This window comes from Triturus cristatus, chromosome 6, assembly GCF_964204655.1.
Source record: "Triturus cristatus chromosome 6, aTriCri1.1, whole genome shotgun sequence".
Classification (NCBI taxonomy): Eukaryota; Metazoa; Chordata; class Amphibia; order Caudata; family Salamandridae; genus Triturus; species Triturus cristatus.
In genome coordinates this window covers 904,547,891-904,574,024 of record NC_140589.1, presented here as the reverse complement: position 1 = coordinate 904,574,024, position 26,134 = coordinate 904,547,891, and the positions used below count along the sequence as shown (strand labels likewise).

The window sequence follows — 26,134 nt, the reverse complement described above, 5'->3', positions numbered from 1 at the left end:
ATGACAAGTCAACGCAGTTACTTCCTCCTGCTTCCACACCCTCTGCAGAATCTTCAGATGGATCCCAGTCAACACCAGAAAGAGTGTTACCCAGTCCCACGTCAACAGCTGCCTCGCTATGGCAACGCACTCTAGGCCAGCATCTCCACCCAGCTCCTTGGAAGACTCCAAACCATACAGAATGCTGTAGCCAGGCTCGTCCTGGAACTCTCCAAACAGACCCACATCATCTCCACCTCAGAAACCTCATGCCAGTTCAAGACGCTCATGCAAGCCTACAAAACTTTAAATTATCAAGGACTGGCCATTATCAACAACCAACTCAAATTCCATCTACTAATAAGACCCCTGCGCACACCCTCAGCATCTCTAACAGCTGCAACAATGGCTGCTCCTTCTCCTATATCGCTGCCAAGACCTGGAACAACCTGCTCCTCCATCTTCGAACAGCACCCTCCCTGGCGGACTTCAGAAGGAAACTCAAGGTCTGTTTCTTCAAAGGAGAGCTGGCACCCAGAGCACCCAGATACCCCTAGGGGTGACAGTGCTGCGCCATACAAATGCGGTTTGATTAATTGATTGAGCAGCACACTGAATTCCAAGCAAAGCAGGAGGACCTTGGCAACTTAAGTCGACTTAACAACATCCACATCTGGGGGGCGCCTAGATGGACAGAGGGCAGTGATATTGGGGCCTTTATAGAAGAACTCCTGTGACGATTTGTGGAGAGGACGAGACTCTTTCCCCCGATGCTGGACAGGGTAGACCAAGTAGCATCTGCCCCGGGACGATATGACTCGGTCCCAGACATCTTGAAACCGGTCCATTTCTTCACAAACAAGGAAGCCATCTTGAAGGGGTCAAGGAGCAAGGCCAAACTGATATTCCATGGGCACACTACCAAGCTATTCCAGGACCTCTCTCCTATCACCCTGTGCTGCAGAAGGGACTTCCAGCCCATCCCTGACAAACTAAGAGAACTCAACATTCGTTATCAGTGGGGCTACCCATTGGCCATCATCTTCACGTGGGAGGGCAGGAGTCACTTACTCTGATTCTTGACAGACGCACAGCAGCTCCTGGAGCTTTTGACCGACCCGCAGCCTGGAGCCCCGATGACGCGTCACTCGACCAAGAGGGAGACACCACGACCCATCTGGTCGATGGTGCAGCCTCACTGACTAGATAAACACTGTAAAGACATCGCCTTTCAGGAATCCAAACGAGATCATCCAGCACATCCGAAACATGGAAAGGGGCCCCTTCCCAGTGCCCTCTGTTGCAAGCTCCTTGCAACTCTGAGCCTCTTCCACATGTCAACCTACGCATCGGAGTAAGTGGCAGAGGCTTTGCAAATGGAGCCACTCTTGCCCCTCAACCTTGGCATCAAGCCCATCCTAGCCATGGCCTTTCAGGAAGCCTTAGGAAACACTGCCTCCCATTCAGAGACCGACACAAGGACCTCACCCAATACAACTCCCTGTTTGCAACACAATGATTCCTCTCCCTGGCCGCTCCTTTGACTAAATGGCATCTGGGCATCTGATTGATGTAGCCCTACCCCAACAAGGGCTTAGACCCGATTGTCTGCTGGCGGCAGTGGTCCAGGGGGGCCAGAAGGACTTAATGACACAACTACCCACAGATGCAGTGGTGGAGATGCACCCTCATCCAGCGGGCAGGCGAGAACCTCTGACTGACTAACCCCCTCGATTCAACCCTTAAGATAGTGACATCTCCAATGAGACCAGCCCGATTCCACACCACTTGCCTCAGGACTTAAATGGAGCTGCTAGGCCCTCTTGGCCTATTGTGTGTTTTTTTTATTTGCTTTTTATCTTTTCTAGGTTGGATACCCTCTTGGGGGAGATACCCCCTCACCCCTTTGGCTTCTCCAGTGCCCTCTCAGTCCCTTCCACCTGGACACCACCTTACCAGCACCCCGTTCCACCCACCATTCTGGCCACAGCTAGTCAAAGCTTTTGCTCCAGCACATGGCCCTCAAGTGGATAGAGAGCGCTCCCCAACTGGGTCACCTGGGGCTCATGGTCTGCACCAACTCTGTGTACATATCTATTTGAACGGCAGACAAGCTTACTCCCCTGCACTATTGCTACTACCCAACGCACTAAACTGCTTTCTATTAATGCCTGGGGCATGAACTCACCTAATAAATGACTACAAATATGGTGCACCCTTCTCTTGCTGGATCCTAATGTAATTTTCCTTGAGGAGTCTCACCTCCTACGAGAGGACTCCTTCCACATGTCCCATCTGAAATACAGAAATACTCGACACACCTCTGGGCGCATGCTTCCACCAAAACAGCGAGAGTGCCAATCATGTGCAAGGCACGCGTTTGCACCAAGGTACTGAGCACGGTGCGAGACAAGGAAGACTGCAATCTAAAACTGACCTTTCAACAGGGCACCCACCTGATTATCCTCTTCAATGTTTATGCCCCCAACCAGGCACAAAATGTATACCTTAGAAACCTCCTCCAGGAGCAGCTCATAAACGAGGAGGGCGACTTAGTAGCGGACTGGAGACTTCAAGTCAATCTGTGACCCTGAGCGTAATCATAGTAGTGCCTCTTTTCAGGGTTCTAGGGAGATGTCTGCCGCAATTAAACAAGTCCTTACTGATTTGGGGTTGGTAGTTGCATGGCGCTATAGACACCCTGACACACACAATCAATCCTTTTACTTGCATGTCCACACCTCATACTCATACTCCTGCATAAATGACCTTTTCCTCACCCACTTCCTGCTTCGCGATCTGGAAGCCATCACCATCTCAGACATCTCCATCTCCGATCCTGCCCATGTGGGAATAATATTGACCCAAGGTGGGGGCCTGGGACAGGCCCAGATACGTTGGTGCTTCCCCCAGCATCTGCTAAGGGACCCAGTTGATGCTGCTGATATTCAGAAGGGGATCACAGACTACTTTGAGATAAATGACCCCCCGGGACCCTCGGTACATTCGCTCTGGGTGGGCTTCAAAGCCACCATCAGTGGGGTCATGACATCCATCATCATAGCATGTGCGAGGGAGGCCTGACTAGTAGAGACCGGATTGACTGCCAAAATCAAGAACCTTGAGCACCCTGACCAGTCTGTTGCCTTCTGGCACAACAAACAGCAACTGGCCTTGCTGCAGGGCCAGCTCCAGACCCACAGGACAAATACGTCCGAGAGACCCTCCTCTCCCTGAAGCAATGGGTCTATGAGGGTGGTAGCAAGGTTGGTGCGCACCTCGCCCGCAAGTTGCAACAGCAAAAGGCACAAGCCCACCTAGCCAAAAACAGAACCAGGGACCCAATAATGGGTTCTAATGAACAAGAGATACAAGAGGCATTCCATAGTTATTAAAAAGCTCTATATACTGCGGAGGACGCTCCCTGAAATCTCAGACTCCGACCTCAGCGTCTGTAAATGGGACACTTTAGGGCCACAACACATTGAACTCTTAGAAGCTCCCATCACTCTTGCTGATCTGCAGCACCCTTGAGTGAGCTCCCTATCGGCAAGACATTGCCCAGATGGACTCCCGGTCTCCTTTTACAGAGCATTCCTGCCCTCCCTTTAGGATCACCTGTTGAAATTATTCAACTCGCTCACAACACAGGTTGGGCAGAATGTGATTATAATACTCTTACTTTTAAGCACACGATGCCCGAAGAAATTACAGGACGCCTACATTTTTATTTTGCAGCCTAAATTCTAAGTTTTAATGTTACCACTGTTGTAAAGCTACAAAGGGTCTTTAGGTTCAAACTTACATAATTCAGTACATATCTTATTATGTGGCGTGGCATGTTTGATAAAAAAAATACAAAATCTGCTGTAAGCATTGGTGTCTTTTACGGTTTCGCATGCTTAGATCTTACTTAGACAGATTTCTGAACAGTTGGGCACGCACAACATCTACTGGGCATTTTCACAATCCAAAGGATTTTCCTCAGTGTTTCATGATGGATGACTACAATGATAGTATATTGAACTATAACGTTCTATATTATGACATACTTATGGAACTTATTTCTGAGAAACACACAAAATGAAAACTATAAATGTATTCACTGGATGTTTTGATTATTACATACATTCAGATAGAACTCCAGTACTGTATATAAAAACCTTTCAACAAATGCAGTAGTGTATTAGGTGTAAGGTGGGATTAGAAAACACATTTATTTTCACTTCCAAAGTACCCAACCTCAAACCTCACAAATTTAGATTATTTGTGGATAAGGGATATATAAATCCACTTTAGTACAACTGGATTGTTGTAAGATAATTAACTACTTAGTTTCAAAATCAACAAGTGCATTCTCCATGTACTGCTAACACCCTTTCATATAACAACACTTATAGCATGTTAACTTATAGCATTCCTAACACCACTTAGGGCAACTATAATTAAATCATTTATAAGAACATGGTAGAGTGCCGAGTTATAGTTAATGATGTGTGGCTACTGATTTTAAAAAACACTGTGTACATAGGTGTGCGACATTTCTGGGAGGAGGTTTAAGATAAATAAAAGTTATAACTATAACTTTGGAATTTCAAAGGTTTAAGTGTAACTGTATTGTAGTAATAAATCTAAATACCGCATTCCCAACTATAAACTTTGTTTTTTACATTGTGTATGTATGTGTAGATTTATATTATACATACATACATACATATCACTGAAAAAAGCAAAGGTTACAGGGACATAGGTTTCGATTTCACTTTATAAAACCATAGAAATTCAGCAGTTATATTTACCTGAGCAAAGTTATGCCCCCGTAATGCACAGCTGATGACCTTGCATATTACACCACTCCTTGGGGCTTAGGAGTTCTTAAAGGGCGGCCCCCTCAGACCCTCAAGCCCCAGGGACCATCACCTCCCTCTGGCTCATGGGTTATTAAAGGGGGGGCTCTCGAACCCCCTCCCCCCGCAACCCCGTGGGCCACCACCTTCCCGGCGGCTGGCCCATCTACTTGAAAGGAGAAGGGCCACACACACCCCCATGGAGCCAATAATGGCCCTGGGGACTGCCACCTCCCAGGGTCAGCTCCTGCTATGTCCCGGGGTGCCCACCCCCAGGATATAGCGGTTTGCTGTGGCTTGGCGGAAGCTTTAACGGCTCCTGCCAAGCCACAGCAAACACTCAGTTTTCAGCAAGCGAGAGCAGAGAAATGCTCTAGCTTGCTGGAAGCCGAGCATTCGTCTGTTTCCCTGCCCTCTGTCAAGGAAACCGAGAAACAGACAAATTCCTTTCAGACACAGGGAGCTGCATGTTTAGCAGCTCACTGTCTGAAAACAATGCCAGCTCCCGCAGGAGGCGGGAAGCCAGCAGGGACCGCAGGGGCCTTGACGCTCCCCTCGTGGTCCCAATGCAAGCTGTGTGCCCTAGGGGCACCCAGAGAAATATGGCCAAGCCTCGGGGATGGGGTCCCAAGGCAAAAATCGTCCTAGTATGCAGACTGTGCGTGGAGCCCACTCCTTCAAGAGATACAAGCCTAAATAAGGTGGGAAAGCACCAGCTAAGCATAGTCTTAGGTCAGTGCACAGGCTGTAAGTAGTACCCACACCCTTCAGACATGCAGGCCCAATTGGGTGTGTAGGCCACAGTCATCGCTCAGTAGGCAAACTGTGCATAGAGCTCACTTTCTCCAGAGACCCAAGCCCAATTAGGTGGACAAGATCTTACTACACACAGTCTGTGCTCAGTACAGAGTATGTGCAGAGAGGCCACTCCCTCCAGAGACCCAAGTCTCATCAGGTGTGGGATCCCCTTATACACAGAGTTTGCATTCAGTATGTAAACTCTGCATAGAGCCTACACCCCCCAGAGACACAAGTCTCATTAGGTGGGGAAGCCCCTATTAGCAGTTTGCACTCAGTGTGTAGACTGACAGAGCCCACCCCTTCCAGAGATCAAAGACCCGTTAGGTGGGAAGACTCTACTATGCACAGTGTGCGCTCAGTTTGAAGACTGTGCATAGAGCCCGATGCGTAACGCAATACAACGAAAGTGTTGCAGGGAAGGTGATGCGTCTGTTCCTTATACGCAAAAACGGTGATGCGTCGGGTCCCTACTGCTACGTAGAGGATGCATCGGTTCTTCTCTGCGAGGGCAGGCGATGCGTCGGTTTCTTACTGCGCTTCCGTGGTGATGCGGCATGCAAAGCCATGATGCGATGAAGATCTGGTGCAATGAAACAAAGTTGGCGTCTTTTCTGGATGCAACACGATGCGGACCGCAAAGGGCCCTGTGACACGCTTCTCAGTGATGCGGAGGCGTCTGCTGCAACATCGATCCTCTTCTCCGATGGTGCAGGATGCTCCGGCAATGATGTGAGCCGCAACAGGCCCTTCGACACGCTTCGCGGTGATGCGGCAGCGTCTGATGCGACATCGACCCTCTTCTCCGGCGATGCGAGGCGCTTTCTCGTTGTGAAGCGACAGCGGCAGTGCGGCGACACGCTTCTTGCTCGTGAGTCACGCTTCCAGCTCCTTGCGACACGCAGTCCCTTGGAAAGCCTCGCAAAACAGCAGGCACTTCCAAAGAACTCTTGGGGAGCTGGTGGGTGAAGTCTGTTGTCCCTGAGACTTCAGCAGGAGGCAAGCTCTTTTCTCAAACCCTTGGAGATCCTTCACAAGTTGAATAAAGTACACAAAGTTCCTTTTCTCCTCTCTTTGGCAGTCAGTCAACCACTGCAGGCCAATCCCTCCAGCTTAGGGATAGTCTCTCCTCAGTCTCTCTGGTTCCGCTCCTCAGCAAAGGTTTCTTCTTGTTTCCCAAAGTGATCTCAAGTTCTTGGATTTGGGTCCCAATATTTATACTCCGTTTCTCTTTGTTCTCTGAAGGCAGATAGGACTTTACCTAGTCCAAACCAGTTCTGGTCAGTCCTGGAGCAATTTGTTGACAAGACTCCTCCTTTCCTTTCAGAGTGCAGGGCAGAGACATCAGACGCACCACAGGAAGTGGAGCCAGCATTGTGGAGGGACGGCACAGCCCTATTCAGGTCCCAGGTGCAACTCCTCCCACCCATCTAGATGCAGATCTCTCTATTCAGCCCTTTGCTGACTCACCCCGTCTCCTGGAATTCTCCAGCCCCTGTCACTCAAACTCCAGACAAGGAATACACAACCTAGCAGAGGCAGGTTTGGATTGTTGGACAAGAAAACACCTACTTTCTAAAAGTGGTGTTTTAAAACACAGAAGGTTAAAATCAACTTCACTAAAATATGTATTTTATCATTCTGAGTTCAGGCGTACTAAACTCGAATTTCTACCATGTTCCCTGAGTCAGTTAGGATTATAAGCTGTAATAATCAAACTGCCCATTCTGGCCTATGGGGAACAGAGAGCCTTGCAATAGTGAAAAACAAAAATGACTGTAATTCCCTATTAGGCATGTCCTACCTTCTACTTACAATGCACCCTGCCCTTGGGCCTACCATAGGGGTGTCTGATATGAAGGAAAGGGAAGGTTTAGGGACTGGCAAGTGGGTGCACTTGCCCAGTCCTCATGGCAGTACCAGACTGCACACAGGCTCTGCAATGGCAGACCTGAGACATACTTTTACAGGCTGCTTCTGTGGGTGGCACAACCAGTGTTGCAAGCCCACTAGCAGCATTTGGATTACCAGCCCTGGGCACTACTGGTGCACTGTACTTGGGTCTGACAGGTAATCCAAATCAGCCAATCGTGTAATCACTAATCCATACATCAATTTACCATAGCGAGCACTTGCACTGTGGCACTGGATAGCAGTTGCACAGTGCCCAAAGCATCTAACACCAGCAAAATCACATGAGGCAACAGCAAAAAATGGAAGGGAGACCCACGCCAAGGTGGCAGGTCTAACACTCCTTATATAGCAAAGGGCCTGCTGCATACAGTTAGATAAGTTAGTAGTATTTTACTTTACGTTAAACAAATTCACTGGAAAAAATAAAGGTTAAAGTGATGTCATAATTAAGGGTAGTAACAATGTTAAAGTGAAGTTCTAGTTAAGTGAAAATGCCAGTCAAAAATATGATGAAATTCATCAGTTGTAGTTTACTGAGTTAACTATACATTGCACCTCTGCTCTGGATGGCTTATGACCCCCCATTTTACATCAATCAAAATACTATTGATGCCATTACTGATGACATGCCAAATAAAATCCCTGATGACATTGTCCTCTATACTGCTGTTCAATTTACTCCACAAACCAGTAAGCCTTTGAAGTAAGTGCTAAATGGCACAGAATCATTTGAGGCATACATTATATAAACATTTGTTCTTATTTAAAATAATTACACTGTAGTCCACTGCCTCTAGAGGCTTGGCCCCATTATGTGGTCAAACTCCTACTATGTGCAATCTTTCCCCACAGCAGAGCTCTTCACAGAGACCCCATTCTCTTCAAGTCTGATTAGGTGGCCTCACCCCTACTATGCACAGCCATCGATCTGTGAACAAGTTCTCACTGACAGCCCACTACTTACAGACTCTCAAACACTATTAGGTGGTGAAGGATCTAGTACGCACAGCCTTTGTCCTCTGGAGAAATCTTCACCGGGGGCCCACACCCTCCACAAGAAAGAACCCTTGGAAGCCAAGGATTGAGCAAAAGTTTACATCAATTAGCAATTGAGAAGCTATCCAAAATGTGCTCTAGATGTAGCTCACTAAATAACATTTAGTGTCAGAAGCGTATAGCAAACGGCCCCACTCATTGGATGATGTCAGTGATGTCAATGGTGTCATTTGAGATGTCATCACTGATGTCAGCAATTAGTTCACTGAATGTGTCATGGGTGATGTAATATGTGGTGTCATAATCAATGCATCCCGCAAACTCGTAGGTGTCAGGGGCTATGACAGTGCTGCTATAGATCAAACTGTACAGACCTTGCTCTATGGTGAGGATAGGGTACTGGCTGGTAAGGGGAACGTGAAGATGGGGATAGCAGCTGGTTTGGGTGAAATGACAGAGAGGATTGCACATAGGCACATGGTTGGTCTTCTTGCAATGACACATAGGGGTCCAGTTTGAACCATTTCAGAGCAAGGGATTTACGATACTTGTGACAAGAATATGGGTTACAATGAAGGGAGTTAAGGAGCAGGCAGGATGCAAGTGCTGGTGGCCAGGTCCGAGAACATGGGCACCCATTATAGAATCATTCTGTGCATTGGCTCAGGTTTTTTTGGGCAAGGCTGACTGGTTAGACATGCTGTATACGCGGGTCCTAGATCAGCTCTCAATGCATTACCTCAGCAGAATTTCCTGCTCTTCTAGAACCTCTATATCTGTCACTTTCCATTGTTTATGCTGGCTGTTTGACCACAAGCCTTCCTAGAAGCTTACCAATGGAATACTTAAGATAAGTGATACAAGGAGCTATAGAGAATCAGTACTTTTGGAGGGCAAGGGTTTTTGGGCCTTCCAGGGTTCCTTATCTTGAATGCACTGCAATCAAAAGTAGGACAAACAATTTATTGTTAATGTCTTGAGCTTAACCAATCACATCTGTGGGATCCATGAGGTTTGTGACTTTAGAGCCTGCATTGCCTTTCCTTTTTCTCCTCTATCAGAGGGCAATCATACATTGAGATAGCCGGGGGCAGAATATCTATTATCACACCAACAACACTTATTACAAACAATACTGGTACCATCTTGTCGTGTGCACAAGACGGTTCTAAGCCATACACTTGGTTCAGTGTTTGCATCCTCGACAACAAGTCTATATTATTTTTAACTCCTACTTCACACTACATCAAAAGAACACAATAAGCAATTCCTGGCATCATCACATTACATACACAATGAGCATAGCGGAGTAAGGGGTTATTACCTTAACAGCACATCCAGATGTATCTATACTCGGTGCCACTGGAATTATGTGATTTTGCGGCCGCCTCGATTTTCTCATAATTATAGGCTTGCAGTATTTGCCACAAAATCAGCTGCATATTTTCAGATTTTACTAAAAATTAATTTTGTTTCTAGCTCAAACGGTTCAAAAGATCATGAAAGCACAGCAACACATGTTGCCGCACAGTGGAAGGCCTTATGCAAAGGTGGAGTGGTCACCTTTCTGTTGTGTATTGCTATATTTAGGTATTAAACTGGTACTACTGAGATGCATCAAATGCCCAGACAGTGATAGCAAGTGTAAAAAGTGCAAAATAATGAAGTTATACTTTAAACGAAAATGTGAAGCATTAGGTTGCATAATTTGCCAATTCTTGCCCCATTTGCTGAGTGCTACTGCATAATTTGACCCTCTCCTGCGACATAATTCCAGTGGCCCTGTCTATACTTACACTAATCCAATAGCAAACATTAAATATAACCTGGGGCACCATCATGTGCATGGTGCCAAATTCTAGAATAGGCTAAGCATTTGCTCCTCCAATGGCACTTCTATTCAAATGATCCGGAAAACGCACTACTTCAACAGTACTCAGACAAAACATGTTGCACCATCATGTCCTCATTCCTTATAGTTGGCTAATCTAAGCATGTGCTTCATAATGATACATCTCCAGCTTCTCAGCAAGCTACATGTCAACCATCATTAAGTCAACTTAAACTTACCACACAAGCATATATACAACCAAAGCAACATATTGGGCCAAATGTCTCGTACCCTACTCACCTGAATCCAGAAAACTGTACACCTAAGCAGAATGGAACAAAATGCAATGTCCTTTAGCACACACATCCATATACATATTGTTCCACGCAGATCCATAAAAGGATCTAGCCAACCAACAATAACCAACGTATCAGTGCACAATAACTTTGCAAAACACAAGCCAAAACATCCAAGTCGGAGTAATACGAGACAATATAAAACACAACCAAGTATCTCATAAACAAACCACTTGCCGGTCGTCAAAGAAAATCCCAGCATTGTACATGGTGTCCGGATACTGAAAGCGCTACACGACCACACATATGACTGGAATGCATTAGATATAGGCACATAACAGGACATAGCAAGTGTCTAATGGCAGATTATTAACAACCGCGGACAAACTGCGGTTAAAGTGAGGAAGCCCTGGCAAAATGTAGGGAAACATGTCCACAAACCTGAATTCTTCCCATATGAAGATCTATTCATTTATTTGGGCTGCAGCAGTATACAACTAGGCAAATTGTGTGCAAACTCTGAAAACACCTACCAAGTTCATTGCAGAATTCAATGGAGCAGCTAAAATGCGTTGAATGCTTTAACAATCATTCAAGTAACAAAAGGATTATCTCTTGCCTTGATCTCTTACAATACATGCTCACTATCTGTAACTAAACCGTGTTGCTAGATGACCAAAATATTTAATCATATCACCCCTTCAAAAACTTTGATTGGTCGACTTTGCAGAAGATACGAACATCCTTGGCTTTGAATTAACCGCTCGAGAAATCCATGAACAAGGAGGGGCTTTAGACATCACCTCAGCTTTGCAAATATCTTATGTGCAAACCAACATCTCGGCATTAATCAGTAAGAGCAGTCCACTATGTGAATTACTGGTGATCTTCTGATAAAGAAATGCAATGGCAAAGGTTCTGAAGAAAGATGGAAAACACTAAAAGTGCCAGTAGCAGGTAGCTTTCTGTACATAAACAGCAAGCTCAAAACTAGTCAAAAATGTAATTATGAGCACCTTTCCTTATCACATACAACTCCAAAAAAGCTTAGTTTCCCCTATGTGGCTACAATTCTGGATTCCATCAAACACGAGAGGAGAAACCACGATATATTCAATGACAAGACTGCTGTACTCGGCACTAGCATCACAATTCTGGCCAATAAGAACCAAAAAAGGCCACACACTTGTGTCCATATACCTTGCAACTTTCAACACACTCTTTCCATGGCATGGGTATCCTAGGTAAGGGTGTTCCTCTTACAGAACAACCTCAGCATGGGAACACCAAATCCCCTCGCTAGTACAATTGTCTTGTATTTCTCCCTACACAAGAAAGGTGCCAGCCCAGCTTCTGAGGCATCAGGTTCGCCTGCTCATCCCGCCGCCCGCTCCAGCACGAATGATAGTCGAACATCAACACTGTTTGGAACATAAATGCTCATTGTGGTTGGTTTGTGGTGGCCTCACTCCAACTCCACAGGATTAAATGTACTTCTTTATTTCCTGCCAGTGTTGTGTACCAACTGCTTTCCCTGCCCCAGTGTATCTGCGACCCCAGGTGAGTAACTCATGTCTACCCCCTTCTACACAAAGAGAAGAAAGCCCTGTACAAACTTCCCTGAACGCACTTACTCAAAGCCTCTTTATAAAAAAAACTTGCATTTACAAGCACTCACTTAGTCATTTGCAGCAAGTATGATGAATGAGAAACTCCTACTCATTCACCTTCACGTAATAAAATCATCCGTTACACCAGTTCATGAAAAGCATGAAATATTCCTAGCTAACCCCAATCTACTGCGTGAAGATGGTACAGCAGTAATTGCCAACTCGTCCACCTTGTCATATAGTTCACAATCACAACCCTTATAGACTAAATTGAGCAATAAGCTCAATCATGTCAAAATGATGATCACTGAAACAAATTATAACCAACTCAGGAATGCTGCCAAAATACAGATCCGATCTGGGACAACCATATGTGCTATAGGGTCTCAAAATGACAAGTATCTCCCAAAACACTTGCCACCCAAAACAATAAAGCCCTTAAGTAGTATTATATTGCATTTATTTATGTATTGGTTGGCTGAGTTATGCTTGCAGTGGAGCAAGACTGCATCAAGTCACTTTTGAGGGACTGAGAAATTGTTAATAATACAGTGGACATTATGGACCAGCTCCGTAGAAAGGGTAGTTCAAGCACTTCCGAAAGATCATTCTGGGTCTGCAAGTCAATAGGTTAAGGAGGACATGTCATGCCAAGTGCTTCTAAGTAAACATCTTTAAGAATGTAATTTTATGCCATAGGCTAAGTGGGGTAGGTGGTTATTTAGTTCCCAAAACAACTTCACAATGCCCTGTTTTATGTGGAGGAATACAGACCAGACATTCCAGAAGGGGGAGCACGGAGTATAAAATGTTTTTTTCACCACTTTGCTACATGTTGAATTTATTGCAAAGCAAAAGCCACTGAAAAGCCAGTAGGTGCTTGAGACAAACTTCTAGGGAGGCAAAAAGAACTGGGAGGGTAGCGGGATGCTGATCGGTCATAAACGTGGAATGTTGTTTTTCTCTTTTTTCCTTCCATGGAGAAGTGTACTACAGAATGAGTACGTAGCATAATATTACCAAAGCTCCTGCTGACTTCGCTGGCTTCTACGTAGGCAAATTTCCATGCTGAAATCCTTTAGAGTTACCGGTTTGCTCCGGCTGCCAAATAAAAGCTGAAGTCCAGCATGTTAGCCTCTAAACTAAGGGCTTTCCTGGACCTTTAGGTTTTGCCGCACCTCTTTCATTTACTGGAGGGTTTCACAACCCGAGAAAGAAGTTTAAATAGAAGCTTGAAGTACCAGTTTCTAGAAATCAATAAGAAAACCATACCTTTCAAGATTTAATCCAGCATTCTCCCAATTCGAGGGCAGCCTCCTTGAACTACAGCTACAGACCCAGAGTTTCACTTATTACAGATGTGTAATCTGTATTTTCTATTATTCACGTCCATTTTGTCCTACTGCTCTGTTCTTCTGGGCAGCACAAGATGTCAATCAAATGCTGACTGCGATGCCCCTTGTTAGTCAGGATGTAGGACCCTGTACAGTTGCTGTTTCAGCATTATTTCAGCTGTTACCTCAACAGTACATCAATGAGGATTCTGGCAGGTATTACACCATTTGGGACACGTTCTTGCGGTTTTATCTCATTTACAGCATCGACTGCATGAATATCTTAGGTTCTAAGATCAATGCGGGGCGGGGGGGATACTAGTAGCTTTTCTTTCAACTCCTTTATCATTAATCAAAGCTTTTGGTATTGCTCATTTGAGCACATTCTTACTCTAGAACCTAATCAGCAGGACTATATGGATGTATTTGGAGTTATGGTCAATCCACAGTGAAGGATTAAGCACCACTTCCCTGATTCATGCCTAATAATTGTGCAACCGTGAGGTAAAAGGAAGCCTGGAAAAACATTGTGTTCCACAAACTACGACTGGTCCTCAGAAATTCTGACTTGAATTCTAGTACAACAACCACACACACCTTTCTCACCCACATTTCTCACCCCTTCAGGTGTCCAGCATTACTTTATCAACAATTAACAGTACAAGCAGTCTGCTGTAATATAGATGCAAAACAATCAATATACATGTTTTATTACTTACAGCTGATGCCGGAGTTCTGGCGTGTCCAGGGAAGTCCCAAGTTGGTTTACTGTTCGTTGTATTTCTGATGCTGTAACAAAAGGCAAGCAATAAAAATAAAAAAAACACATGTTGATGAATTTCTAATGCTCACTAATGTTACACACAAATTAATAAGCATGGACAGAAGTAACAAACAAAATAATATGATTTATTTTTAATTATTCAGTTTTGGGTTTTTGACTCCTATGCGGGTACTCTGATTTTTTAAATTATTTTTTTACTTTCGTCTACTATGGCAGGTCTGCATTTTTTTAGCTGCAAGAATCTCTAGGATTCATCTTTGTTTCTATTGTTTCCCGTTGAAATACAGATGTGGGGAGTTTATCTTTTAAGTATGAAGGAAGTCCTGTGTTGCAAATTATGCAGGCATTGTTAAAGATGATGCCAGGTTCCTACTGAAGCCAATAATAGAAGGGTTTAAGAATTCGCAGAACACGGTACGATTTCAGGGCTTTTTTCCCCAACTGAGCTGCGGAACGCAGGGTCTGTGTTCCTACTATAACTAAAAAGCTCCTATAGAATAAAACTGTCGATACCATTAAAGGGATTTTTGATGACATTACAGTCATCACGTGTCGTCAATGGAAAAAGAACGATTAATAGATTACATTGCGTTCCAACTGTCAGCTAAATACTAGGGCTACACCACTAATTGTATAATTTTTTGTAACTATTTTCATATTTGCCACTTATAAGTAAAGTGTATCAAATGTATACAAAAAATACTCCTAAGTGAGAAACACACTTATGTTGTAAGGGGAACTGACAATCTTGTGGGTGAACCAGAAACGGCTAGTTCAGAGCTGCATGGCCTGTTAATCCGTCTCCCCTAGACATCCTGTTCAGCTTCTCAACGACTCAGGCCTAGGGTGGGCTTTAGCAGCATAGGACTAAGATGGCAAGTTCAATTTGTAAAAAACAGAATGCCAAAATATAAATGTGAAAACACATTTCAAATACAGAGTGGCAAGGTCCCGACCTTGCCTAAACATCTCCCTAAACCAAATTTCGACCTGTATACTAAAGCCCTAGAGACAGATAAATCATCTTCTCAAAAATAACATTAGGACAGTGTTGATGTGCTATTGTAATTGAAGTCCAGGCATACATGGAGGGCGTGCTTGATAACGAGACCAGGTAAAGGTCATTATATTTTTATAAAGAGATTTAAGTAAGGTAATTATTTTGGTAGTCATAATGTCTAGGTTTTAGCAGAATAAGATTTTGCGGTTTAAGTTTTTCCATTCAGTAATGCATTACACTTAAACATATATACATTTTGTTCCCTTCTGTATTTTCTCCTTTTATAAATTGGTTGGAAGCAGCTCCAAACTGGTTTTAGGATATAAGCAGTATGTGGCGAACTTCTCTCTGCAGGAGGCCTAAATAGGGCCTGCAGTGCCCACTCGGAGAACACCAGCATTTAATTTTTTCATTTCTGAACTACGGTTTCAACAATATCGTTTTAAAACTTTTTTTCTCAGCGCTAACACAAGCCAATACTTCACTGGAAAGTATGCGTTTTTCTCAACAGCTATTTATTCAGCTTTTGGTGAGCAGCAGTAGGAAGTGAGTGTGAAACGTACCAAAAAGACTGCCTATGGCATTTTAAGATATTCGTAACTATAGCTACATAAATCTAGATTTGGCCGACCCATTACTCAGGAAGAACAGCCATTTGCAGCCGTGTGTTCAGAGCGGAATGAGTCTAGTTGGTCTTAATTGGGAAATGAAGAGTAAAATAGTGCACAGTAATTGTGGTATTTTTAGAAACAGTACTTGGAGTAGCATGTTTCTTGGAAGAGAAATACCCAGTGCATTCTCTGGTTGGTACAACGCCTATTCCCCCTAAACACACGTTTGTTACTCTGGTCCCTCAAAAAGGGGAACATCGCAAAACATATGTAGATAATATATTTTTGCAAATGCTGCATCAGGCCCATGGTACGTCCAAAGTTACAAATTGTTGGATCTGCGGTCTACTCCCCTCAGTTACACATAGAAGTGATGTCCTGCTGTTGATGCCATTCTCATATCTAGCAAGCTGCGAGCCGTGGTTTGAACTGTTTACTATGGTATATATACATTTTCATTCTTCTACTATGGATATGACATCTGCTGATTATTATACAGTGTTAGAATATATACGTGTTCATCAAGGGTTTACTCCAGGAGAGGAAGGGGCCCCTGATGCATAGTGCCTGACAGCTTGTATGAATGTTAATGAACGGGAGAAAAATGCAACATGGCTTCGAAGTGAAATGTTAGACTTCCAGGGGTTCAATGCTACCGAATACTTCAAATGTTTTCAGACGCGTAATATTACTATGGATAGAGCTATGCCAATACAAATAGTCAATAAAACAGTTGGGTTTTGTATCCAAGGAATAGGGGGAAGTACAAGTAGGAGAGAGCAATTGCACTTACACGTATATGTGGAGCACAAACAGTAGTCCGCCTTTACTCCCACAGCATAATGTCTATTTTGACTGCGGGACTCAAGCTTATGTTTGGCTTCCCTTTGGTCTTTCCTTCTTCCCCCAGTGTATATAGCACCGTTTACTTACCATGGGGACCATCGATTACAACGTAGGAGTACACACCTGCCACGAGTTGGGAGGGTTATTAACACAGAAGATAAAGATCAGACAGATACCACTTTGGAACAGTTTACAGATGCCATGAAGGGTATCGTGCCATTTTGGGGCCCAATGTCAAATAGCCTTAATATTTGTTGGCTCACAAAGTTGTAGAGGGGGTCATTAATACAACAGCAGGGATTCCAACTAATATTACAGCTGCGCTCCAGGCTACGAGACTCGTTGCTTTACAAAACTGGATTGTGTTAGACGGCATCCTTGCTGATCGGGGAGGAGCCTGCCGCGTCATAGGCAGTAGTTGCTGGGTATACATACCTGACCACGCCCCTAATGTATACTCTGCCATTCAGAAGTTGCATCCGACATCCACCAAGAGAATGGTTCTTGGTCTCTCTCTGAATGGTTCTGAGGTCTGTTCGCGTCTTGGGGCTGAAAGATTCTCATTGTCTTAGCTATTGTTGCTGGCCTACTTTTCAACTGTGCATACATTGTCTGCCTGCGTGCTGTTCTCATTGTACAAAGACTCTAGCACCCAAACCGAAATGTTTAGTATCTGATACCAAGACAACCACCATGATGATGCAGGATATACATGATCTCATGTCAATAGATGAAATTATCTTTGAGTATTGATAACCTATATATTAGCTTGCAATTGGTAATCCTTTCGTTCAGTAGGGAGTTGTTTGCTCTAGACAGTAACAAAATGTTAGCAAATGATAAAAGGAGGGTCTGTTGGAACGAAAATGTTTGGTCGATTTGTCTTTTCCATTGTACGAATTAAGTTAGCATTTGAGGCACCATTTTGTATTAGCCGCCATTTTGAGCTATGATCGAAACTAACTTCTGTCTCAATTTGTGTCTGCCTCACTAGAAAGCAGCTGCCAATGTGTCCTCTGTACGAGTATTACTTTAAGGCTGAGTTTGCGGTGCTAATGAATAGAATGTTTTATTAGTGCATACCTTTCTGACTAGATAGACCTGCTCCCACTGCTCAGAGCGGTGAGGGAAGGCAGAGTAACCCTGAATACAAGATAATGTGTGCCCGGTCCCAGGATTGGAACTCATCTTTGTGTATCTCCTTTGCTCATTAGCTCCCAACTGGAAAAATATAGTGTGGGCGTGTCTTTACGGGTACTGGAAATGTACTTTATGTTTTACCATGTTGTCTGAGGCCAGTCCCCTCTGCAGCAATCCAATGAGGCTGGTCAGACTGGACTCCGCTCGAGTGTATGACCAATAAATCACTTTGGTTTGTATTCTCTACTGTCCGACTGACTCTTCATTTGTATGGAAGGCTGAGAGGTGGTTGAGCGTGACCCGAGTGGCCCAAATCGAGTCATTTCCTGCAAGCCCAACTTCTACACCTGCCTCTACATCACCTGTACCCAAGCAAGGCCTCTCTCCTACGCCTCATTAACCTAATATAAGATCTGGAAGAGTGGTTTAAATGCCTCGACGATTCATTGAGGAACTATAATGTACATAAGTAATATTTGTTCTTCTTATTTAACAAAGGGGGAGATGTAGTGTTTTGTGAATATGAACAGCAGGACTCTTCTGGTCCCCGATGGCCTCCGCACGAGAATGTAGAAATCAGTTGGATGTGTCTGGGTGTGGTTAATAAAGTTTATGACTAAGTGTGTGCAATTAAGGGTTGTACCCTGAAGAATAAAGACGTGCACTACAGAGCTCCATGTGTGGATGGTCCTTTGCATGTTATAGAGCTAGGGAGGATGCTACATTAAAAAGATCCTTCTCATCAAGAATGCAGCCTTGTTCAACAGAATTCTCTCAGCAGACCAGGAAACCTGATCATATTCTTCTTGAAAAGAATCAAGTAAGTCGATCATTTGGTGAGACATTTCCAGAATATCCATTCAATTCTGCAGAAACTGCGACAAAAAGCAGCCAACATGTTTATCACAAAATGTTAAGCATTGTTTAAGCTGGAAGACATTTTATTACAGTTCCCTTTTATATGTCGGATACATTTATAACATGCCCACTATTGGCCAAATAAAGGCAATGGTAACCAAGACTGCTAGAAGATTGTCCTAGGAGTGGTGATGTGGAAAGTTAAGGTTTTAAAGACTTCCAGAAAGTGTGGTGTGGCGAATTTACTATAGAAATGCATCATGCAAGATTTTTATCTGATCCAGAGAATTCTTAAAAGTACTTCATGAATTTAAGAAATAAATCCTAATATCAAGCCTAGGCAAACATTTCAATTGAGCTTTAGCCACTGCAAGGAATATTAAATGTGCAATAAAAATACAATACAAAAGAATAGACTGTTCACAACATAAGGAAACTACTAGGTCTGAAAAGCTAGCATATGCAATGCAGCCTACTTTGGGACAAGTCATACTTACAGTTTTTGTTTATCTTCTGTATGTTAGAAGTTATACTTTGGGAAATTTGGTTGGAATCCTCAGAGGCTCCTAGTTTATAATCCATGACAGGAATATGTTCGTAGTTCAGTTCATCAACTGTTTTAGACTAGATACTGTACTGTTGCAGTGATCAGCAACCTAAACATACAAGCAAAAACATTTGTATTTAGTTGTGATTTGTCACTGCACTTTGTGCTTTAAACTCAGTTGCAAACAAACTGTTACTTGATACACATTTGCCTGCTAGAACAATTAACAAAATCAAGCATCGCAAAACGTAATGTTTTTTGCTAGACACCCCCTTCCACCATTTCTATAGTCCACCCCTTAGGTCCCACATGTACATTTCTAGGCAGTTGGCTTTTGTATACTCATTTGTACACATCACTTCATGCCAGTCATTCTGCACATGCCTAAACAAACTATTGTGCAATGTAAAGCACTCCACTGCAGTTCGGATCCACTATTTGAAACCCCAATAATGTAATCATAATACAATAAAAAAAAAACGTATGGAGATTCCCCTAAGGATCCATCACATCAATCCAATAGAGTCCATTACCCTTCCACATTAGTGGTCAGGAGTGACGAGGTGCAAAGGAGAGATAGTACTTTGCCCATAGGTGCTGGAGTTCCAAGCTGTCAAGGGTGCTGGGTTATCTAGAACCCCCATTTAACCAGTGCAACAATGGTACCCAGTTTATACGAGCACCAGAGACACACAGGAAAAAAGAGAACAGGTCCCCAATGGCAAAAGTCAGATCCACCAATTCCCCAAGGTAAAGCCTGAAAATTGCCTTATTATTATGGCACAGAGTGGCACTCTAGTGCTAAGATACCATTTTTCCTAGGTCAGAGACACTTGAGGTTATTCGTGTATTTTTCCAGTGTCAAGTTCCCACTAATGGTAGGGTGCTGGAACCCTTTAATGTACATAAGACATTCGACTCTAATCATTCGTGACAAATTATGTTCTGGAGTGTCCTAATCCATGCTGCATTGTTCCGTTGCTGCCTGATAGAGCAATAACAGGAGCACAAGGGCAGTAATGGCTGGCACCAATGACGGTATCGCAGACATGCACTCATTAACAATAGGGAAGAACAGGAATGATGCCAGATACATGAATTAAATTAAGGAATCAGTAATTATGGCAAGGGCTATGAGACCGGACAGTGTGGGATTGATCACCGTTAGTCATGGTGATACTTTGGTGATAAATTTCAGCATTAACCTAAAAAAAAAACTGGGGCCTTAACTCTTCCAGACAAAAAAGTGTGGTGTCCATTATTGAGGCTCATGTGGGTGACCAGCTTAGGGGGAGGTTATCATAGCTGGGCCTTTGCTAGGCTAAATGAGGAAGCAAGGTGTGGAGAAACGGCAATGGCTGCCATTATTGAAAGCCTGGTGGTAAGAAGCAAATCAGTGGCGCTCAGCCCGGAGAGAAAATGGTTAGGCATGACCAGAATAAACCATGACTGCCATAGAAGCAAGTTGATGATTACAAAGCTGGATTTGTGCCGAACAAGTACCGAATTGGAAAGAGTCACCAGATGCTTGCTATCGCAACCACATTTCCCTCCCACAACGACTGCAACAGTAAATAACCGGCTGGGCCAAACTCTAGAATACAGTCCCCATATACAACAGGCACAGCCTTACCATGACAGTGAAAAAATACAGAACAATAAGCATAAAAATATGTTTTAATATTGTTTGTTCAAAACATTTGCAAAAATAATAGGAATCCTAAAAGTATTGCAGGAAGTATTGAAAATAAATTAAAAACTGGAGGTAAAAGGCACAAATGCAGCAAGAAAGTAGTTGTAAGGATGATACCATCAGCAAAATTTAAAAAGCTGTGAAATTATGATCGAACAGTTCGGATTACAATGCTTTTCATTGTCTCTGAATACACTGCAAGCTCCATTAGACTAAATGCCCATAGACATATGTTTATGTAATCATTATGGACTCTACCACTACTGCAAACTTTATATTCTTCGGCTGTGTATCAATCATAGACGACAAGGAGAAGTGGGAGAGGATGTCATATGACAAAGGCATCTGTAAACACTAATGTAATTTAAGAGAAGACATTTTCAGTTTCTGTGCATTCTATTCTTTTCTTCATTCAAACTTGGGTATGCATTGTCGTAGAACAAACATCTCTTCAAATGTTAGAAGGTAAAATAAATGAATGGTACTCCATTGATGTCGTCCAACAGGAACACATTTATGGCAGAAATGTATAAAAGTACTTGTGTCTTCCATTATTTCACAAAGTCACAAAAAAGTCTTGTAGCGCCTTAGGAGTAGGATCTATTTTTCATGAAACTTTAAGCATGTCCTTTACATATGCAAAATTTGACCAGGCTTCTAAAACCAGGAGCTATACGCTTAGTATAGTGCAAATAACTTTGAATTGTGCATATATAATGAAGTCTCATTGCCAGCCCATTGGCTCCCTCACTCACATCGTGTGTCTCTTCTCCACTACCTAAAAACTATTCTCTGAGCCCCTCTCTCGGCTAAACGAGGAAAAAACACGTTCCTTTTGTATAGTACTTTCTCCGTTCACCCTTCCTCATTCATAACTATTCCTAGAGCACTCTCCTTGCCTATATTGTATCCTTCTTTACTAGACAGCACTGAAACTCTATAGATTGTCTGCGCAATATATATACACCTTGTCAAAAAAATGCATACATTTAAATGGTCAACATATAAAATTTCCCACGTTAGCACTAAAGTCTTAGGTCTTCAGAGCTCTATCCACTTTTAATAGAAATGTGCAGCCTGCCCAAAGTCTTTTAGTATTTTCCTCCAACTCACACTGTTATAGTTTTAAAGACACTTCACAGTTGTTCAGTACTTAAGCTGAATAATCTGGCTAATAAGATTTTGTTGTATAAACAAATTCTGAACATCTGGAAGCTGATAACCATGATTTATGATAGAAAGAGAAAGGAAGGTGGTTAGGGTGGGGCTTAATCAAGGTAGAGGGTAAAAAAATTGGCTCCAACTGATAACCTTGGAAAGATTCAAGCGAAGATATTACTACACTTAATTAAACGCCACAGGAGAAAGGAGTTTAGTCAAATGCAAATCTTGGGTGTCCACAGGGGCAAGAGGACAGGATCACTGAACTGAGCCTAACCCCAACTTGACAATGTATAAATAAACTTATTACAGGAATGTTCAATTAGCTTTAACTTAATGGTTCCATGAGCAACCCCGTGGAATAGAAACAGGCATGATTTATAATGAGAGATCAGATTTTAAAATATTGCGTGTTCCATAATTCTACACACATTTACCGTCACAAAGCTTAAGGTGTGATGTGGCCTAAGTGATGAAACATCTGGAAGACTTGACAACACAAAGGGGCAAGACACGTTTGTGTCATCGTTCCCTTTTTATTTATCCTAAAAGCACTCAAGGAATTAACACAAAACTACTAAACCTAGCAGTGGGTCACCAAAGTAGGTCAGATAATAAAAACCTTTTTTTGCATAGATAGAAGATGTAATCTTGATTTTTAACACTAGGCAGTGATGTGCCTGATTTATTTATCACGGTCATTGGCAATTAACGAACACAAACCGAACTGATTTTTGACAAGAGAAACCCCCCAAAAACCTCATGTTTTATGCGCCAAAATAACTATGAGAAATAAATAGTCTGTAAACCCATTTGAGGATCTGATTCAAAGCTCAACTATTGGATCCGTCACAATGTTCACCAATTTGTGAGTTATCTGCTGCCTGAGTAGAAAAAGCTTATGAAAACAGAACATTCTACATTGCATTGTACAGAAGTTAAACAAGCACTGGCAATGCCAATAGGTCTGTATTATGACTGAAAGTGTCTTTCGGGCCATTGATCAGGCACTGCACTCAGTCACTCATGTATAAATTCATTGATCCACTGACTCATTCTTGGATTTGCACTCTGAGACAACCACAATAAAACACACAAAAGATCAACAGCATATGCCAGCTAAATTACAAGAATACAAGTAGAAAAAAAGAAAACATAGTGCCATTTAAAGATGTCAGGCATATTTTTACAATAACAAAACTACAGAGAGTGTTCCTCTTGCAAAGGTACTGAAAATAGTTTATCGTTATTTTAAAATTCAAGCATTGCCACCACATTTAGAACCAGTGGGTTGGCGATCTTGGACTGTAAATGGTAAAACGATGATCCACTATGGGCAACAACTTTCCATAAAGGTCTTCCTGTTTAGATGAAGTGGCTATGTGGAAGGCGGAGCACTGCAGATGAAATGAGTGACAAGTAAGCGACCCGTTCGCTGCTTCTGTGAGCCAACGGCCGTCGCGAGCACTACCTGGCTAGTGGAGAGGTGTGGCTCACTAGTTAGAGGCGGCAGACCCGTAAGCTGAGAATCCGCCAGGGACCAGGGTTCAATTCCCGACGCGGCAGGGTCGTGGACCAGGGTCAAAACGGACTCGATAATTCTCGCCTCGGTACCTACTCTAACCAGGAACACACTCGGCAACTCTGGGCATTAAGCTTGCCTCATCTCTACAACGGCCCCCCACAGACGCCGGGGATGCCTGGTTTCACCTTGGAGATACCCAGAAAGGGACCATCTCACAGGGATAGCCAGGACGGGTTCCCCAGCGGTCTACAGCGCCGGGACGCCCCATTGCTGGGGTAGCTGTGCGCTTTACAAGTCTACAACATTTACAACATTTGCTGCGCACGTCCGTTGGCCGACGTGGCCCCGCCCACTCTTCAAAACCGCTGCACCGCGGCGAAATTTCCACCTCGGTAAAGGGGTTAAGCACTAAAGAGGAGAAGCAAAGCGATGAAAAGGGAACTATAAAAATGCTTTAGTACAGGGAAATAGCAATTTGCCCCAACTGACTTTAACATAGGTTTTTCACAATTAGAATGTCAGGCCTGCTGTGTTTATCATAACTGTTCATAATAAACAGATCAGAGCTATGGCATCAGGAAAAATATTTCCTAGTGAATCAATCAGGCCTATATCCGTTATCACTGGCCTGTAACAGTAAGCAAATTAGTTCTTCTACTGAGTTTAAGTTTTACCACAAGTCAACCACCAGGCAGATCGTAATAACATTGCAAAAGTAAACAAAATGATGGGTGGTAAAGTAAAACACTTTCTCTCCTTACAGGGCTTAACATGGATTCTCATAGTGAAAATCTTCTATAGTTTGTCAGACGAGGTAGCCAACACCTATTAAGATAATCTATGAGATTCCACATAACTAAAAAAAAAATATCTGCAAGCTTTAATTCAGAGTAATAGCAATCCACCCTTCAATGTCTATCGACTTTAACACATGCTTTATATAATCAATGTCAGACATACTGCCTTTATCATAACTCTTCATAATAAACAATCAGGCATGTAGTCTTTATAATTGGCTTGTCACCATAACCAACTCCAGCCCGTTGAAAGAAGCATAAACTTTCCACAAGGCATCTGTCTGGCATACAGTCATAAAAGTAAAATTGTATACACAATTATAGTTGACAAAGGAAACTACTATCTCTCCTAGAGCAGGCTAACCAGGATTATTGTAGTGCATATTTAATATCCCCACAGTTTGTTTAGGAGAATCATCAACACCAAACTCTTGCTTTCTATGGTAATTTGTGAAATTGCATTTAACTAAATACCTGCCTGGAGGTTTTAGCTCAGTGGAATAAAAATCCATCTTTAAAAGCATATTTTCTTTAATGTTCGTTAAGTAGGTTGGGTCAATGCTGCTACCAAAGAAAAACAAACACCCTAAATTATCCAAGTTATCAGAGATACTTTAATAGCATTATAATGTCACATATGTACCACTGATGGTACCAGATCATTAGCTGGAAAAATAAACAAAATGATGACAGCTGAGTGTAGGGCTCGCACTTTTTTTGTGGAAGAAAACAACTTCTGCCCAATCAAAACACGAACGCCTGGCCTCCAAAATGCAGGCCATTCATGGTAGTTCGTGCTTCTTACAGCCCTTTTTTAGGTTCATGACATAAATGTCTGGTGACAGCTAAGCTGTCAAGCCAGTCTAAAAAATAGGAGAATGGCTATTCCTAAAGGTTAACTGCATAAATAATCACACTTTTATTAAGAATATGGAGGCTAGCATTATGCGTCATCTTTATGCACTCCTTCTGAACAGCAACATTTAAAAGCTTCAAGAGACAGAACCCCATCACAATGAAATAAGATCTTCACTCACATAAACAGTCATTCTCCTTCATATTCTTCTTCTTTTGTTTGTCTCTTCTACATGGACTTTCCTTCTCCTCTTGAACTTTGATCTACAAATCAACATTATCCAATTGTTTCTTAAACAAGTCTCCTTGTCCTTCCGTTAACTATTTTGTACATCTGCATCATTTTCTTACATTTACTATATCAAAACATTAAATAGAGATTTGAATTATAAATAGCCAGTGCAATTTACTACTAGTCTATTGTTTGTGCAGGTACTGAGAATGGATTTCTTTCATATACTGAAATTGTATTGCATCTGCAAGTTGCTACCTGTTTTTGTTCTTATTCTGCTACAATTGTTAATGCCTTAATAAAAGAATGCCACCCATTTGTTGATCTCATCCTGATTCAACTTCATATGTCTAAAGGTAATAAAACCCAATAAAACGTTTTACTTATCAAAACATAAAATAGGCATTCTTATCCAGCTTACCTACCCCTTTTCTCCTTTTCAAATCATACGGGAAAGGAGGGCAGGATAATGCTAGCCTC

The 26,134-nt window shown here is 42.8% G+C and overlaps 1 protein-coding gene across 1 annotated transcript in view; it reads right to left on the bottom strand.

Moving 5' to 3' along the window:
* The window catches only part of STX7 (syntaxin 7), a 181,598-nt gene that overhangs the window by 79,910 nt on the left and 75,554 nt on the right, over positions 1-26,134 (bottom strand). The window contains exons 2-3 of the mRNA XM_085611566.1: positions 19,342-19,500; positions 14,325-14,394 (exon numbers count right to left, since the gene is read on the bottom strand). Of these exons, the coding sequence (XP_085467692.1) occupies positions 14,325-14,394; positions 19,342-19,426 (155 nt within the window). The 5' untranslated portion in view covers positions 19,427-19,500. The remainder of the gene's footprint in view (positions 1-14,324; positions 14,395-19,341; positions 19,501-26,134) is intronic.